Source organism: Mustela nivalis (assembly GCF_964662115.1).
Source record: "Mustela nivalis genome assembly, chromosome: 9".
In the NCBI taxonomy this organism is placed as follows: Eukaryota; Metazoa; Chordata; class Mammalia; order Carnivora; family Mustelidae; genus Mustela; species Mustela nivalis.
In genome coordinates, this window is record NC_139028.1 from 22125470 (window position 1) to 22144633 (window position 19164).

Genomic DNA, 19164 nt, shown 5'->3' on the forward strand with positions numbered 1-19164 from the left:
ACTTCCTCCCTCATCCGGGGCACAATCACCCGGATGGTGCACCAGCTCAGCTGTCTGGAGACCACAGTCACACAGGTCTGGAGCTCGACAGTCAGGGAAACCTGTAAGGCGGCAGCAGTAACTGGTGAGAGACCCCAGGAAAATCAGTTCCGGGAGAACTTGATTCACTTAATGCCATTATTGGGCCCGATCCTTATCTCGGCTTGCATAAGAATCAGTTTGTCTTGTCTCTTTCATACTATAGAACAGCACAACAACCTGAAAGATAGCATTTTATTTGTGAAATATTTGTCAATAACATTAAGAATGGAAGAAAATAATTCTGTCGCTGTCTCAAAAAGAACATCTTTGAAGCTTTCCTCCCAACCTGAGCACCCAGAATCCCAGACATTCCAGTCCTATTCTTCTAACTCAAGTCCCCACAGTGGTGTAGATGCGTATTCCCATGGGAAGAAAGCCGGAAACAGGCAGAAGCCATTTAAAGAAGCCGCACAGTACGTTCTGGCAGAGGGGGCAGCAGACTTCAGTATCAGGCTGTGGTGCAGGCACGGTTGCCACGAGGCTGATGACTGTCCCTCCTCAGCCAGGGCAGCGGTGCCAGCTCAGCCTTGGAGCAGAGACCCAGCGTGTCTCAGCTGAAGGTTAATGTCTCTGCATCTCCAGCTTGGGAAGCGGAGTTGGATGGAGGGGTGTACGCTTTCTTGCCTTCAGCGAGAGCTTTAAAATGCTGTGAGGAGACAGGAGAGGATACCTGGAGTATTTGGCATGCTAGCGGCTATATTTGAGCAATAACTAACCTCTCGACAACCCGTTCAGCTCCAGTATTTTCCCAGTTCAACTTTGAGAACAATTCCTTGGTGTTGTCTTTGAAAAACAGCTAGGAGTTTGCCCATCTCCTTCAGAGATGAACCCCTTTTTTCCTTCTGCCCTGCATCCATTCATTAAGCCCTGTGGTTCTCCCACAGGAGGGAGTGTCCCTGCGGGACCCTCACAGGCCTGGTCACTCCAAAGGCCCACAGCTCTTATGCTTCCCTGCCTGTGCAAGTCCCACCCTTCCTGCTTGCTGTTCTTTGAATGACGGGGAAGGGTGAGTTACCAGAAACGTCCTTCCTTGTCCAAGGACAAATCCCAGCGGGCTGGGAAGAGTGGAGACTGGAGTGCTCCTCATTACAGCAGAAAACACTCTATGTTCATCTTACCTGTGAGTTCTTGAATTCTGAGTAGAGGGAGAAGAGCAAGTGCAGGGACTGAATCCGACTCTTGTAGACAGGAATGTCTAGGATGGCTGAAATCAAGAGCTTGCGTGAGCAGAACCAAACACAACTGGGCATTAATGTTTAGGAAAGCCATGCCCCTCCCAGATGGGATGCGTCGCTGTGACTCTGGGGGCATAAGCCCAAATACACCTTCAGGGCTGCCAAACAGCAAACTGGCTTGGAGTGTGGGGTGTAACTCAAGATACTATCTTCCCAGAGCAAATGAGCTTTTTCAAAAACCCACGATGTATTAGTCCAGAGACGCGGACAAGAAGGGACGGAAGAGCTTACCACAGATCATGTCGATGTACTCTGCCAGGCTGCAGTCAATCTCTGCCGTGGGCAGGCTCACCTAGAAGTCAACACGGGGTGGACCAGAGTCCGAAGGCTGAAGTTTCAGTGGGGCCAGCATCTCTGTCGTTCTCTCTCTCTCTTTTTTTTTTTTTTCAAAGATTTTATTTATTTGTGAGAGAGAGAGAGCTCACACACAAGCAGGGGGAGCAGCAGGCAGAGGGAGAAGCAGACTTCCTGCTGAGTAGGAAGCCCAATGAGGGGCTCCATCCCAGGATCCTGGGATCATGACCTGAGCACAAGGCAGATACTTAACCGATGAGCAACCCAAGGGTCCCTTTCTCTTTCTCTCTGAAGGAAGAGAGTTCCTAGCATAAGGTGTGTCATGGGCTGAATTGGGTTTCCCCCAAATTCATATATTGAAGTTTGAGTGCCTAGTACCTCAGAATATGACTATATTAGAGACATACAGTCTTAGAAGAGATAGTTTTTTTTAGAAGATTTTATTTATTTACCTATTTGTTAGAGAGAGTGAGCGAGCACAAGTAGGGGGAGCAGCAGGCAGAGGGAGAAGCAGGCTCCCTGGTGAGCAGGGAGTCGGATGAGGGACTCGATCCCAGGTTCCCAGGATCATTACCTTAGCCGAAGGCAAATGCTTAAACCACTGAGCCACCCAGGCGTCCCATCAGTTTCCTTTGCTTGATATTGAAGAACTCTTTGCTTGGACGGTAATCACTTCATATGTATATATATATTTAAATAATTTTTTTTAGTCTATCACTCTTTTGTTTGCTTAACAGTAACTACTGGTACTTAGAACTCTATTTTTGAATCTAAATTGTCACATTTTTCCCACTATGACTTTTAACTTTCTTTCTAAAAAAAATTTTTTTTCTTTATTTACTTGAGAGAGCAAGCAAGAGAGAAAGGAAGAGAGAGAGTGAGCAAATGAGAAGGGAGACGGGCAGAGGAAAAGGGAGAAGCAGGTTTCCCGCTAAGCAGGGAGCCTAATGCAGGACTCAATCCCAGGACCCTGGGATCATGACCTGAGCTGAAGGTAGATGCTTAACTGACTGAGCCACCCAGCCACTCTGACTTTTAATATTCTTAAAAGCAAGAGAAATATGACACAAAATAGGATGATTAGATTTAGACAGCACACAAAATAGGCAGGTTGGTCTGGGCTGTTAGAAATCAGGACAGTGATTACGTTGGGAGGTGGAAGCATGAATGAGCCTCCAAGATGGTAGTCATGTTCTGTGTTTTGATCTGATGAGTTCGTTACACAAAGGTGTTCGGCTGCTGAAAATTAATGTGTGTGTGTCTCTGAGTGTGAATTATATTACAATTAAAAAGCAAATGATAATAAAAATACAGGAAAAGGGGCACCTGACTGGCTTAGTCAGTAGAGTATGCAACTCTTGATCTCAGGGTTGTAAGTTTGAGCCTCACGTTGGGTATAGAGATTATTTAAAAATAAAATCTAAAAAAAAGAAAAACTTAAAGGGCACCTGGGTGGCTCAGTTGGTTAAGTGTTGGACTCTTCATTTTAGCTCAGGTCATGGTCTCAGGGTCATGGGATCGAGCCCCGCATCAGGCTTCGCACTCAGTGGGGAATCTGCTTCTCTCCCTCTCCCTCTGCCCCTTCTCACGCTTTTGTGCTGATGTTCACACACACTCTCTCAAATAAATATAAATAAATAAGTAAATAAATACTTAAAGTTGGTCAATTAAAAAAATTTAAAAATAATACAGGGCCTTCAAGTAAATGACACACTTTTTTTTAGCTCCTGCTCCCTCCACTTACCTTGCCCAAAAGCTCTTCAAACTCTGGGGACCATTCCTGCATCAGCGTGTCAATATCAGGCATGGGCCTACATGGACAGAGGTAAGTATGAGCAAGAAATGTGGACCAATGACATCAGCAACCTCTGGGTCAGGAGATTGTGGGATGAAGGGAGGTGGTCAGTCTGAGAACACAGACTGGGCCGACATATCCAGGGTCTGAGGGTCTGGAAAAACGGCTAAGGAATACCAGATAAATCACAATCTTAATGTCTGCAATTTCAGCCAGTAGCTGTCAAGATTGACAGGACCTCAGGTTAACCCAGTATGTGCTCTGCCTGTGGGCCTTCGTCTCAGAAGCAATGTGTCTGCGGGTGGTGAAGGTTTCCAGGGGTTACTGTGGGGAGGGTAGTACTTCTTACCTGGTATAGTGCACGGTCGCAGGGGGCTTAGAACGGTGTAACTCCGAGATGCTCTCAATCCATGTGTCAATGGCTTTGGGATTCTTCTCTGCATCTTCTAGGCTCTTTACTTTCATATGTTGCTATAAAAATAAGGGGAAACCCTGGCTGATGGGATTAAAGTAACTCTCTTATTTTTTTTTTTAGATCTTATTTGTCAGAGAGAGAGAGAGAGAGCGCACACAACCAGGGAAGCGGCAGGCAGAGGCAGAGGAAGAAGCAGGCTCCCCAGGCATTCCAGTAGCTCTCTTAATTTAACGGGATGGCTCATCATTGCTGCTGTGTCATATACAGCAGGTAGCTGATGAACGGGGAAGCGGGACGGCAGCCAATGGAGATGAGAGGAAACTCTGCTGAATTTTCTGGAGCCATGCAAAGGGGGCAGCTCAACAGGATAGGACTGACCACACTGAGATGGTATTTCACACCACTAGGATGGCTGGAATAAACAAGACAGGCAGTGACAAATGTTGGTGAAACTGCCACTCTCGTTCGTTGCTGGTGGGATTGTAAAATGGTTCAGCTGCTTTGGAAAACAGTGTGGCGGTTCCTCAAAGTGTTAAGCAGTTAGCAGGCAGCCCAGCAATCCCTCTCCTACACACATACCCAAGAGAAATAACAATATATGCCCAAGCAAAAACTTGTATGTACACACAAGCTCACAGCAGCGTGTTAGTAAAAGTGGTAACAATTAGAGAACGGATAGCCACATTGTGATATGTCCACACAATGGAATATGAGTGAGCCATAAAGTAAGGAGTGAAATATGATTTTACTTATATGGGGAAATCTTAAAAAAAATTGAATAAACAAAAAGCAGAATCAGATCTACAAATACAGGGAACGAACTGGTGTTTGCCAGAGGGTAGGGAGTAGAAGGGATAGGCAAAATGGGTGAAGGGGAATGAGAGATACAGGCTTCCAGTTATGGAGTGAGTCACAGGAGTAGAAGGCACGGCCTAAGGGCTACAGCCGGTAGTACTGTAATAGCGCTGTGTGGTGGCAGCCGGTAGCTACGCTTGTGGTGAGCACAGCGCAGGGTACAAACTTGTCCAGTCACTGTGTTGTACACCTGGAACCACCGTAACACTGTATGTCAGCTGTACTCAAAAAGAAAAAGGAACTGAAGTACTTAGCAGGGTCTAGGAGGAGTGGGGAATGAGGAGTGACTACTAATGAGATTTCTTTCTGGAATAATGAAAATGTTCTTAAGTTAGACAGCAGTGATAATTTTTTTTTTAAGATTTTATTTATTTATTTGTCAGAGAGAGAGAGAGCAAGAGCGAGCACAGGCAGAGTGGCAGGCAGAGTCAGAGGGAGAAGCAGGCTCCCTGCGGAGCAAGGAGCCCGATTTGGGACTCGATCCCAGGACGCTGGGATCATGACCTGAGCCGAAGGCAGCTGCTTAACCAACTGAGCCACCCAGGCGTCCCAGACAGCAGTGATAATTTGTACAGCTCTGTGAACACACTAAAAATCACTGAATTGTACAATCTAGAAGGGCAAACTTCATTATAAGTAAATTATATCTCAGTGAACAGTTTTTTAAAAAAATAGGGTTGGCCACGGGACGCCTGGGTGGCTCAGTTGGTTAAGCAGCTGCCTACAGCTCAGGTCATGATCCCAGGGTCCTGGGATCGAGTCCCCCATCGGGCTCCTTGCTCAGCAGGGAGCCTGCTTCTCCCTCTGCCTCTGCCTGCCTCTTTGTCTGCCTATGCTTGCTTGCTCTCTCTCCCTCTGTCTCTGACAAATAAATAAAATCTTAAAATATATATATATATATATAGGGTTGGCCTGAAACCACAGCCATCCCTTTTGATGGGCAGTAAGTCAAGTGCACAGATACCAGCCTGGGCCATTATCTTACTGTGACGTTGTGCTGTTTGGAATTCTCAGTTAACCAGAGCGAGAGCACTGTGGGGTCTGACTGCTTTGTAGAAGGCTCGTCCAATACCAACAGGCCAAGGTTGTCAGGCTTTCCATCAGGACGTGGGACCTAGTTAAGAGAAAGGAAGAGACAGAAAAAAATGGGAGGGGGCACATAAAAAGGTCAGACCTGTTGTTTCCAATAAGTCAAAGAGGAAGACCTCTTCCCACTCATCGTTAATTACTGGTATTAAAAGGCATGCTTGGGGCGCCTGGGTGGCTCAGTGGGTTAAGCCGCTGCCTTCGGCTCAGGTCATGATCTCAGGGTCCTGGGATCGAGTCCCGCATCGGGCTCTCTGCTCAGCAGGGAGCCTGCTTCCCTCTCTCTCTCTCTGCCTGCCTCTCCATCTACTTGTGATTTCTCTCTGTCAAATAAATAAATAAAATCTTAAAAAAAAAAAAAAAAGCAGTTAAAAAAAAAAGGCATGCTTGTCTGTCAGGCAGTACTAAAGCACTATCTACAAAAAAAACACATGATCTGGGGCTCCTGGGTGGCTCAGTGGGTTAAAGCCTCTGCCTTCGGCTCAGGTCGTGATCCCAGGGTCCTGGGATTGAGCCCCACATTGGGCTCTCTGCTCAGAAGGGAGTCTGCTTCCTCCTCTCCCTCTGCCTGCTTCTCTGCCTGCTTGTGATCTCTGTCAAATAAATAAATAAAATCTTAAACAAAACAAAACAAAACAAAAAAACACATGATCTACAGTGCCTTAAATGTAAAGCTACTAATTAGGAGGTAAATGAATGACAAGTTTTTAATATATAATGATTCAATCAAGTATTACCTAAATAGCAATGAGTAGAATTAGGAGAACCAGATTGAGAACTCCAATGAAATGAAGAACACATATAAAGGTAACCAATGCTAGCCAAGGGAATTAGTTGGACTGTTAACAGTAATAGGCCAGAAGAAACACCTAAGAGGTCATTTTTAGGATGTGCCAACTGTACCTTTAAGAATGCGTCAATATCCCCAACAGCAGGGATAAAATCAGGAATGAAAGGTTTCAGTTTGTGGTCCAGGTCAATCAACTGAGGTGTGTACCTAGGAGACATCGCCAAGGGAAGGTAGAGAAAGTCAGAGAAGTGGACTTTACTGCTCAGGCTGAAAAAATCTAGGAAGAATGGGCTTGTTACAGACCAGTGGTAGGAAAGGGGTGGGGGTCACGGGAGGAAGGCCTCGTGCTCACCTGCTGATATACTGGAAGAGTTCCTTAATCTCCGCGGAGACTGGCAAATGCTCATAATCTGCAGGATCATAGGCCCTGGAGAAAGGAAAGTGCGCTGCAAGGAGGCCAGAGAAGGGCAGATGGAGCAGATGTGGCCGAGCCCAGGTTCAGGATCAGTCAGTGCGGCCCCCGCTGCCGAACTTTGACCACAGACCCTGTGACTCTGAACCTGCTTTGGGGCCCACCAACATCTGCCTTTCCTGTGTGGTTGGTAAGGCACTTTAAAGATTTTTTTTTTTTTTTTTAATTTGACAGAGAGAGAGAGAGGTGCACGAGAGAAGGAATACAAGCAGGGGGAGTGGGAGAGGGAGAAACAGGGTTCCAGGGAGCAGGGAGCCCAATGCGGGGCTCCATCCCAGGGCCCTGAGATCATGACCTGAGCTGAAGACAGAGGCTCAACCCACTGAGCCACCCAGGTGCCCTTAGGTACCCCAAGATTTTAATTTCTGACATGAAAATAGTTTGCCTCAAGAGAAATAAGAATTTTTACAAAGATTTTTTAACAGCGGTATTTATAAAAGTAAAAAATTAGAAACAACATATCCAATACTTAAAAGATGGTTAGGTATATTAAGTTGAATACTGTATAGTTATTATTATTTTTAATTTTTAAGTAAGCTCTACACCCAACATGAGGCTTGAACTCACAACCCAGAGGTTAAGAGTCACACACTACTGATGAGCCAGCCAGGAGTCCCAGTTACTGTATGCTTATTAAAGAGTACTTGTATTGATACAGGAAATGTATGCAGTAAAAAAAAATAGTAGAACACATTAATTATAACAATTATTATTTTTTAAGAATTTATTTATTTGACAGAGGAAGAGAGGGAATATAAGCAGGGGGAGTGGGAGAAGGAGAAGCAGGCCTCCCATTGAGCAGAGAGCTCAATGCGGACTCCATCCCAGGACGCTGGGATCATGACCTGAGCCGAAAGCAGACGCTTGACTGGGCCACCCAAGCGCCCTAATTATAATTAAGTGAAGTGTAATGAACATTGGCTAAGTACATAAGTGACTTGAAAGTTATTTAAAAAGTCCTTCTGGGGAGAGTAGCTTAAAAAATTAAATATATTATTGATATGAAGTTTCCATTTCCCCAGATTATAATTTATGAAAGCAGGATATGATCATGAAGTAAATTGGGAAGCATGAAAAGTCAGTCTGGAATTAAACCTTTGTCTCATTAACTAGTGTCTACCTGCAGGTGAATAATCCAATCCACAGGGAACTTATCTTTATTAAACTATGTCATAAGTGATATGTACAGATATAAAGTAAAAGGAACAAATGTATATAGTGAAAAATCATGGCTCACTTCCACACTTGTCCCCTTGTCACCAAGTTCCTCCCCCAAAGTAATCACTATTATTAGTCTCTAATGTTTCCTAAAGATAGTCTCTGTAATATCTGTCTTATACACATGGTAGCACAGCATAAACATTCTTTATATCTTTCTATTTTTGTTTTTATTTTATGTATTCTTTTATTATTATTATTATTTATTTATTCGACAGGCAGAGATCACAAGTAGGCAGAGAGGCAGGCAGAGACAGAGGAGGAAGCAGGCCTCCCGCTCAGCAGAGAGCCCAGGACCCTGGGATCACGACCTGAGCTGAAGATGCTCAACCATCTGAGCCATTCGGGTGCCCCTCTTTATACCCTTTTACAATTTAACACTCTCTCTTGGATATTGTGCTTTACAGTGCAGAGAGTGCTGTCTTTTATTTTTTAATGGCCATTTTTAAATGGAATCCTACTCAATGGCTACACCAACGTCACTTTGTTTAACCAGTAATGGTATTTGAAATGAATGGGCTTTAGAATCCAATCTGATTAAAACTTCTAGGGGTGGGGTGCCTGGGTGGCTCAGTGGGTTAAGCCTCTGCTTTGGGCTCAGGTCATGATCCCAGGGTCCTAGGATCGAGTCCCGCATCAGGCTCTCTGCCCGGCAGGGAGCCTGCTTCCTCCTCTCTCTCTGCCTGCCTCTCTGCCTCTCTGTACCACTCTCTGTCAAATAAATAAATAAAAATCTTAAAAATAAAAAATAAAAAACAACTAGGGGTGGGTCATGATTCATCTAGCACAAGGGCTGGACAGGGTAAGGAGATTTTTTCAAAGATTTTATTTATTTATTTGACAGAGTGACAATGAGAGAGGGAACACAAGCAGGGGGAGTGGGCAACAGAAAAGCAGGCCTCCTGCTGAGCAGGGAGCCCGATGTGGGACTCGATCTCAGGACCCTGGGATCATGAACTGAGCTGAAGGCAGATGCCCAATGACTGAGCGCCCTAAGGAGATATTTTTTAAATATTTATTTATTTATTTATTTGTTAGAGAGATAGTGAGAGAGAGCATGAGCAGGGAGGAGAGGGAGAAGCAGGGAGCCTGACTCGGGGCTCAGTCCCAGGGTCCTGGGATCATGACCTAGGCCAAAGGCTGATGCTTAACTGACTGAGCCACCCAGGCATCCCGGAGATTTTTTTTTTAAGATTTTATTTTATTTATTTGAGAGAAAGAGAGAACGTGAGTGGGGGTGGGAAGGCTCTCAGTCCCACAAATATTTCAGATAATGCAAGTGACATCACAGAACTCAGTGAGGCAGTGTAGCCAGGAAAGAAGGAAAATTCATTCTGTTGGTTTCTGAGACATGTGAAAATCCTAAGTAAGGGAGATCAAAAGAGATGTTAGAATTTCACTCCCAACTCATCTCCTCCCAGGCCAGTGTCTTCCTCCCTGGCTTGGGGGTCCTCAGCCAGGGGGCTTTCCTCACCCTTCCAGAGGGGCCCCGTGCTCTTCGTCATCGTCATCTTCATCAGAATCCGTCTCAGATGAGTCATCATCATCATCATCATTTTCACTGAAGGCCCGCTGAGGTGTCAGCTGCGAGGTCTTCTTCTCCTGAGATGGGGCAGGGCAGGCATGGAAGGTGCCACATGAAGAGAAGCTTAGTGTACCTATGCCCGTCCCCCCCACCCTCCCCGCCGCTACTCCCACAGCTACCCTCCCATCTGGCACCACTTTCTGGTGAAAGAGAAACGTACTCCCCAGAAAGGCTGCAAGCACTTTCATCTACTCCTGCTTAGCTACAAACTGGGTCCTCACTTTATTTTTTTCTTTCTTTCTTTCTTTTTTAAGATTTAATTTATTTACTTGTCAGAGAAAGAGCACAAGCAGGGAGACAGGCAGAGGGAGAGGGAGAAGCAGATTCCTCCACTGAGCAGGGAGCCCGATGTGGGACTTGATCCCAGGACTCTGGGATCATGACCTCAGGCGAAGGCTTGGGTAGCTTAACCAATTGAGCACCCTCCCACCCCGGCATTCCGGTCCTCACTTTCTATAACCATATTCTATTTTTCTCTCTCTCTCTCTCTGCCTGCCTCTCAGTGTACTTGTAATTTCTCTCTGTCAAATAAATAAATAAAATCTTAAAAAAAAAATCTTTAAAGAATACTGATGGTCGTCCCATATGGGGCTCCCAGCTCCATGGGGAGTCTGCTTCTCCCTCTGACCTCCCCTTTCATGCTCTCTCTCTCTAATAAATAAGTAAAATCTTAAAAAAAAAAAAAAAAGAATACCATGGTCAATTTAAAGGTCATTCAAAAATATATCCTTTCTGTTGATTCTGGTTGCAGACTGAATTAGAAAGATAAATGAGTCTTGAATATTGGCCACAGCACGATGCAGACTAGATAAATTTAGAGTGAATATGCAAAATTAGGTCAATTTAGGAAAACTCATTTTTTTTTTTGTCTGCTTCTTCAAAACTGTGCTTTGCAAAACCTCTGATCTAAAGGCTTTATATGCCATAGACTAATGCCTAAAAAATTACTTTGTGGGTAAGGTGTTAAAACAGCTCACTAGTTACAAAGTGGGAATACTTTATTTACTAAAAGAAAAAGATTTTATTTATTTATTTGAGAGACAGAGAGAACAAGAGAGCACGAGCGGGGAGGAGAGGGAGAAGCAGGCTCCCCATTGAGCAGGGAGCCCAATGTGGGGCTCAAAACTAGGACCCGGGATCATGACCAGAGCTAAAGGCAGATGGTTAACTGAATGAGCCACCCAGGTGCCCCTACTTACTTCTTAAAAAAGATTTATTTATTTATTTGAGAGAGAGTATACATGCATATGCATGAGTGGGGGGTGGGCAGAGAGTTGGAGAGAAGCAGATTCTGCTGATCAAGGAGCTGGAGGCCGGCCTCTAACTCACAAACCAGAGATCATGACCTGAGCCAAAATCAAGAGTCCGACACGCAAATGACTGAACCACCCAGGTGTCTCTACTATTCTTTTTTTAAGATTTTATTTATTTATTTGACAGAGATCACAAGTAGGCAGAGCAGCTGGCACAGAGAGATGGGAAAACAGGCTCCCTGCTGAGCAGAGAGTCCGATGTGGGGCTCAATCCCAGGACCCCGAGGATCATGACCTGAGCCGAAGGCAGAGGCTTAACCCAATGAGCCACCCAGGCACCCCTGTCTCTACTATTTTTAAAAATACTTTATTTATTATATTTTTTAGTAATCTCTACACACCTAACGTGAGGCTCGAACTCAGGACATTGAGATCAGGAGTCACATGCTTTTCCCACTGAGCCAGGCAGGCACTCCAAAGTGGGACTACTTTAAAATATGACCCTTTAGGCTTTTTATGCTATCAGTCTACATTACTACAGCTTTTTGCACTACTTCAAATATCCTTCTTCACTTGTTTGCAAAGCTCCTGTTGTTGAAGGACAATTAAAATGTAACCATTGGGGGCGCCTGGGTGTCTCAGTTAAGCCTCTGACTCTTGACTTCGGCTCAGGTCATGATCTCAGGTTTATGATCTCAAGGTCATGAGATACAGCCCTGTGTAGGGCTCCCTGCTGAGCAGGGAGTCTGCTTCTCTCCTTCTCCCTTTCCCTCTGACCCCCCTCTCTCAAATAAATAAATCTTTTTTTTTTGAAGATGCTATTTACTTATTCATTTATATCTTTTTAAAAAGATTTTATTTATTTATTTGACAGAGATCACAAGCAGGCAGAGAGAGAGGAGGAAGCCGGCTCCCTGCTGAGCAGAGAGCCCTATGCCGGGCTTGATCCCAGGACCCTGGGATCATGACCTGAGCCGAAGGCAGAGGCTTTAACCCACTGAGCCACCCAGGTGCCCCAAAGATGCTATTTATTGATTTGACAGAGAGAGAGAGAGAGAGCACAAGCAGGGGGAGCAGCAGGCAGAGGGAGAAAAAGGAGCCCGATGGGGAGCTTGATCCCAGGACCCTGGGACGATGACCTGGGCCAAAGGCAGACTGAGCCACCCAAGTTCCCCCTCAAATAAATAAATTAAAAAAAAAAAAGTAATTCCCAGGTTATGTGCTAAGACCGAACTCAGTGGCAGTTAAGCAGAGCATGTGCACAGCTTCAAGGGCCTGCCTAGAGCTGTAGACATCTTTCCATCTTTCATTCAGTAATCCTCCAGGTTCACAGAACAACAATGAAGCAACAACTTCAAAATTAAAGTCTCTTTCACAAAATATTGGCAGTATCCCAAATGCTGACAATGACCAGATGCTAGACCAATAATTCCAAACTTGCTTTGCCATAAGACTTACTTGGAGTGCTTGCTAAAAATACAAATTCTCAGGCTTTTACCTTCAAGATTCTGATTCAGTAGTTCCAAGTGGGAACTACTGGAGAATGTATTGTTAAAGATAAGTATCCTACTTGATTCTTATGCCCAGTAAAGTTTGCAAAACACTGGCCTGTATTATATGAAATTCCTCACCGAAAACTCAGCTGTAAGAGTAGGCTTTACTCCTGAAGGAATCACAATCTTAAGACTCTTTGCTCCTGATTTTCCTACGCGAGCTCAAAGGTACCCAACCCTGCCCCTGGACATGAGGATCCAAGAAATGTTTACTACTGAACGACTGTCATCTCAAACTCACTACCAACAGCTCAAAGCAAGAAAGTGTGAGAAGCTGTGGCTTGTACTATACCTTGTTGTTTTCCTCTTCATACTCATCACTGCTGTTGTCAGCCATAGTCTTGTTAGGAAGATCGGTGGGATGAAGAAGTCCTAAGAAGACAAGTTTTCCCATTAGATTATTAAGATGATTTTTAAAAGATAAATATTTTAATTTTTTTTTTTTTTTTTTTATCAGAGAGAGAGAGGGGGAGAGAGTGAGCACAGGCAGACAGAATGGCAGGCAGAGGCAGAGGGAGAAGCAGGCTCCCTGCTGAGCAAGGAGCCCGATGTGGGACTCAATCCCAGGACGCTGGGATCATGACCTGAGCCGAAGGCAGCTGCTTAACCAACTGAGCCACCCAGGCGTCCCTAAAAGATAAATATTTTTAAGTTTATAATATTTTATGTTCTTTTTATGGAACAGTGTCTATTAAGAACATCTAGTTAAAGGAAAGGAGACTGAATTCTAGCCATGGTTCTGTCAACTCAATTCAGGATACATTTACTAAGTATTACTGTGCATAAGGCATTAGATTAGACATTATACTAGTCGATTATCTGCCATTACATAAATCATATAAAATCTTCCCTTAGTTTACACATTGGTAAAATGAGGTTAGTAATTAATAAAATGACAAGAGGGCTAGACTGATGGTCAGAAGACTGGGATTAAAGAATAACTCTAGGGGTGCCTACGTGGCTCAAGTAGGTGAGGCGATTGCCTTCAGCTCGGGTCGTGATCTCAGGGTCCTAGGATCAAGCCCCACATCGCGCTCCCTGCTCAGCGGGGAGCCTGCTTCTCCCTCTTCCACTCTGCCTGCTTGCACTCTCCCTGTCTGTCAAATAAATAAATAAATTCTTAAAAAAAAGAACAATTCTCTGACATGTACAAAATGACTTAACCTGAGTCTCAGTGTTCCCACATCTGAAGAGAGGCAGTAATATTTATCACTCAGAACTGCTATGAGGATCAAACGACAAAACTCAAGTGAAAAGAACTGACCCAACAAATGGCAAATAATAGTCACAGGTATAAATCTGAATCCATATGATAAGAGGAATAAAAATATTCTGAACAATTAAAAGTATAATCAGATGGGGGCGCCTGGGTGGCTCAGTGGGTTAAAGCCTCTGCCTTCGGCTCAGGTCATGATCCCAGGGTCCTGGGATCGAGCCCCGCATCGGGCTCTCTGCTCAGCAGGGAGCCTGCTTCTTCCTCTCTCTGCCTGCTTCTCTGCCTACTTGTAATCTCTGTCTGTCAAATAAATAAATAAAAATTAAAAAAAAAAAGTATAATCAGATGTAAGATAGTAACCTGCAAGAAAACCATGTTCAATGATCACTTTTTTAAAAAGACTTATTTATTTATTTTAGGTGTGGGCAGAGGGAGAGGAAGAGACAGTCCCAAGTAGACTCCAAGCTGAGCGTGGAGCCCAACCTGGGGCTTGATCTCATGACCCCGAGATCATGACCTGAGCCAAAACCAAGAGTCAGACACTCAACCAACTGTGCCACCCAGGCGCCGCATGTCCAATGAATTCTAAATCAAATTAATGCAAATTAAACACCACTTTTCAGCCTACTACATTACCCAAACCGAAAACAAATGATAATGTCCATGGCTGGCAAGATTATATGCATGCTCAAATCAAAAACCTTGTCTGTGTGTGTGTGTGTGTGTGTGTGTATCTCCCCCAAAAGACTGAAAGCAGGAACTCAAATAGACTGTATGCCCATGTTCGTAGCAGCAGAGTCACAGTAGCCAGAAGGTGGAAAAACCCAAGTATCCATCAACAGACAAAGAGATAAATAAAATGTGGTTATACGTACAATGGAGTATTATTCAGCCACAAAAAGGAAGGAAACAAACACAGGCTACAGCATAGATGAACCATGAAAACATTATGCTAAGTGAGAGAAGCCAGGCAAAATAAGCCAGGCAAAAGGACAAATGTTGTATGATTCCACTTTTGTGGAGCACAGAGTGGATGAAGTCATAGACACCAAGGAGAACAGAGGCTATCAGGGCCTGCCAGGGACTGGGGAATGGGGAGTTATTGTTGAACGAGTACTCTGTTCAAGATGATGAAAAAGCTCTGGAAATAGACAGTAGAGATAGTTACACAACAATATGAACGCATCTAATGCCACTGCATTGTACACTGAGAAATAATTAAAATGGCAAGTTTTATGCTGGGTATACTTGCTGCAATAAACAAGCAACCCCACGTGTCATCCTTGATTCCTAACTCAAGAGCCAAACCCAACCCATCAGCCATTTACAACCCAAATACATTTCTTGTATTTGCCTCCACTCTCTATTCTTACCTTCCTCACCATATCCAAGTCACTGTCACCTCAGCCCAGCCATTGCAACAATGCTTCCAACTGCCTCCTGACTTTCATCATTGCGCCTTTCAATCCAAGACGCACATACCAGGAACATGACCTCAAAAGCTCTTCTTGTTAGGCCTCCTGCCTACCTCTGCCTACCTCTTGTCTGCCTGCCTTTGATACCACTCCTTCCTACCATACGCTGATCTCTTTAAAGTCCTCAAACGAACCCAAGTTCTTTCTGGCCTGAGGTCCTTTTCACATTTCACTGCTGCTCCCTTTTCCTGGCCTACTTCTCCTCAAAGTCCGTCTGGATCCTTCCTATCTTTCGGTCTCAAGTGTCACCTCCTCAGATCTTCCCTGACCATCCCATTAAAAATAGATCCCCCGCCTCACCATTATTCATCATATCAAACCCTTTGCCTCCATCAGTGCACTTACCACATTTGTAATTATGTCTGTTTACTCCTTTGTCATCGATGCTTGTCTCTTACAAATATCAGGAAGGCAAGGTCAAAGTCTCTTTTAATACTGTATACCTAGTGCCACACATAAAGCTGACACATGGTAGGTATTCAAGAAATGTCTGCTGAATAAATGACCATGTCAAGTCCTGTTAAAAGATTCTACTGAGATTTGCATTGGGATTGCAAAGGCAGGTTACTGAAGCATCTTCAAAACCGAGCAAGACAGTTTTGATACGTTCAAACTAACCAATCAACCAGCCAACCAACCATGAATCCGTGGCAGATTGTGAGCAGAGCATATCATGAAGCAAATGGTAACAGGGAACACTGGTCAGGTTGGAGGAAAATCCTGAATCTGGGGGGCTGTGTTTTCTCCCCCCTTAACTAGTTAGAAAACACAAATAATGGCAAGCGTTTGCCAAACTGGACTCTGAAAGCCAACATTTGCTATTAAAAAATGGGGACTTCTTTGAAACTATCACTATCCATCCTGTTCCTTGTTCTGAGAACGATTTCTCTTCTTTCCTCTTTATTCCTCTCTTACCTGTGTGTCTTGGGGTTGGAGTATGAATACTTGCAACCTCTTCAGAGTCGTTAATCTCTAGACGCTCATCATACGTCTGGTTTTCAACAATCTTGGTCTAAATGAAAGGAGACATGACTGCATAGATCGTATCACAGGATATGAGCTGATTCCTGACCAGCCTTGGTTCCTCCTCCTTACTCAAGTCACTGGTTTTACATGTAACCTTCACCCCCATTCAAACTATTCTGCTGACACTCTTATTTAGCAACTGCCCGCAGGCTGGCTGAGGAAGGAGGGAATCGTGGAGGGAAACGACAGCTAACTTAGGCAGCAGCTCCCCAAAGCTGTAGATACACGCGCAAGGGCGGTACAGTATTCGTCTCAGAGGGCAGCTCTCTCCTTAGGTTCTGTCAGTTTTCCCAAGGATGCTGGGGTTTCTCGGGATTGGCAGTGGGGTGACAGGGGGCTGCAGAGGCTCTAGAAAGAGTTTGTCTCCGGAGTCACCTTGTTTACCAGAGGAGAGGGTGAACTCCACAGTCTCTCGGTCCCATCCATTAACTCCAAGAGCATCACCCCCATCTCCACCCTCTGTCTTGGGGGTCGGATCCCACTTAAGTTTCTTGGGGAGCGAAGGAAGCAGAATGGTTGCTGGTGGCGTGAGGGACGAGGAGAAGGAACGGTTGTCAAGGAGATGGGAAGAGATGGGGAGTGCTGGAGGGAAGGGGAGTCCCTTAAGATTCCTCTTGGGAGGGAGAAAGGCAGTGCTGTTTCTGCTAGGGAGAGTACGAATTACCTGTAGCCCCTCTGAATCCGTCTCCTCTATATGGGAAGAACCCCAGCCTAGGGCCGGGGTCTCACTCCAGTGTTAAGCCACTTGAGGGGCTTCGACGTGGAGCTACCCGCCTTGTTGTCAGTCGCTAGGCAAAACAAAAAGCAAGCAAGCAAGAAAGAAAAAATCGCGAGACTTGCTTTCAGTCTCGTGAGACTTCTCCACTCGCGCTTTGCGTCTCTTCCAGCGGCAAAGGGATCCGAGGAGGATCTGGCGGCGTTTGCATAAAGCCTCTCTGGGCAGTCTAGTCCCCTGTTTTTCTATGGTTTCAGGAAATGCGATTGCGGCGGCATCTAGCGACCACGTCTTGGCGAAGCCGGCTGATGAAGCCCTCGGATCGGGAAATGCGGTGCACGTTTCTCCCCCAGGATAAGGGAGTTTTTCCTCAATCAGAATTTAGGTCGACTCGACTCTCGAGGGAGCAGTCCCACAGCCCTTCGTATGTCCCTTTACAGCATTTCTATTACATTACAGTACGCCCCTTTCACGCTGTCTCATTGTCTGGGACATGTCATACATGTTATACCAAGAAATTATTCGTTATTTGAGATTTAAATTTTAGTTTCCTATATTTTTATTTGCTGAGGAAGACAGAGCTTCTTTAGACAGGGTCTGTGTCTAATTTTTAAGTTCTTTGTAGCAGCAGTGCCTTGCATACGTTAGGCACTTCATGTTTGTTGGATGGGGGAATGAGGGAATAAGTGAATGAAGATGTAAGGAACAAATATTTCAAAACTAGAGGCATAGTTAATTTGGGGAGTCAGAGAGAGAGAGAGAGAGAAACAAAAACAAAGAAAGTATTGAAATTTGACCCTGAAAACCTGCCAGAGGAAAATGGGATGTCGCTTTAAAAAGGAAAATGAGAGACACCTCTTCTGAGATATTTTCTGTTAAAAATGGAACTGTAAAACTTTCAAATTTTTGTGTCACCTGTTATTGCTAATAATAATGCATACGTCTTGTTGAGCACTTACTATGCAGGAGGACTTAGATGATGTAATCTTATTTATTAATATATTATCTAACTTTACATCCTTATGGGATAGATGTTCCTGACAATTGAGAGATTAGATAAGAGTTACCTGCCTGGAGTCACTCAGCTAGTAAGTGGGCAAAATGGAAGTCCAACACAGGTCTAATTCCCAAGTCTTGGCTTCTAACCATTATGACATATCACCTCTAAGGCTCTCGTCAGGAAGCACTTACGGGATGCTATTCTTATGCAGTGTAATTTAGCTAATGTCTTATTTCCAAAGAATCAGCATCAGTTGGTCTCAGCTGAGCTTCGGTGGTCCATATCGAAGGCCCCTGGAAGCTGCCACAATAAAACGGTAATTCCAGGCAAGATTTTTACTTTTTTAAATTAAGAATTTGTCTTTTTTACAGTATTTTATTTACAATATTTTTATTTTTAAAAATTTATTTATTAGAGAGAGGGAGCATGACAGATCAGCATAAGAGCAGGGAGGAGGCGTAGAGGAAGAAGCAGACACCCTACTGATCAGGGGGCAGAATGTGGGACTCCCATCTCAGGACCCTAGGATCATGACCAGAGCTGAAGGCAGACACTTAACAGACTGAGCCACCCAGACGCCCTAGAAGATGTTTTTATAACAAAAATATAAAACACAGTTTGACATATGTCCTCCCAGACATGCCAAGTTTTAAAATATATGAGCTTTAGGGACGCCTGGGTGGCTCAGTTGGTTAAGCAGCTGCCTTCGGCTCGGGTCATGATCCCAGCGTCCTGGGATCGAGTCCCGCATCAGGCTCCTTGCTTGGCAGGGAGCCTGCTTCTCCCTCTGCCTCTGCCTGCCATTCTGTCTGCCTGTGCTTGCTCTCTCGCCCTCTCTCTCTCTCTGATAAATAAATAAAATCTTAAAAAAAAAAAAATAAAAAATAAAATAAAATATATGAGCTTTCTATAATGCAGTGCTTAAGAGCACCGGTTCTGAAGTTGAATAGCCTTTGTTTGAATCCTGGCTTTGCTACTCTGTAACCCCTGACATCGGTGATAGAAGTTTTCCTCTTTCTGTTTTTGTTTTCATTTTGTTTTAAGTAGACTCTGTGCCTACTGTGGAGCCCAACTGGGGCTTGCACTCACCACCCTGGGTC

The 19164-nt window shown here is 44.6% G+C and overlaps 1 protein-coding gene across 2 annotated transcripts; it reads right to left on the reverse strand.

Moving 5' to 3' along the window:
• Positions 1–259: 259 nt before the first annotated feature.
• Positions 260–17306, reverse strand: IFT46 (intraflagellar transport 46). Of its 2 annotated transcripts, none has more exons than XM_082683650.1 (12): positions 17014–17306; positions 16239–16335; positions 12925–13004; positions 9716–9843; positions 6904–6978; positions 6665–6758; positions 5661–5789; positions 3755–3876; positions 3355–3421; positions 1548–1608; positions 1200–1285; positions 260–727 (listed from the first exon to the last, which is right to left on the reverse strand). In XM_082683650.1, the coding sequence occupies exons 3-12, from the start codon at positions 12967–12969 to the stop codon at positions 632–634; spliced, it is 903 nt and encodes a 300-aa protein (XP_082539776.1). In that variant the 5' UTR covers positions 12970–13004; positions 16239–16335; positions 17014–17306; the 3' UTR covers positions 260–631. The 2 variants fall into 2 exon arrangements, with proteins under 2 accessions (XP_082539776.1, XP_082539777.1); XM_082683651.1 differs by having other exon boundaries at positions 6904–6997; positions 17014–17245.
• Positions 17307–19164: the final 1858 nt, after the last annotated feature.

What these genes read in the sequence shown, in the direction of transcription:
- IFT46 (XM_082683650.1), bottom strand. Translation starts at nt 12,969, where the DNA reads ATGGCTGACAACAGCAGTGATGAGTATGAAGAGGAAAACAACAAG. An exon ending in CTCTTCCAGTATATCAGCAG is followed by an intron (nt 6,759 to 6,903) that starts GTGAGCACGAGG and finishes GATGTCTCCTAG; the next exon opens with GTACACACCTCAGTTGATTG. An exon ending in GCGACCGTGCACTATACCAG is followed by an intron (nt 3,422 to 3,754) that starts GTAAGAAGTACT and finishes CTGTCCATGTAG; the next exon opens with GCCCATGCCTGATATTGACA.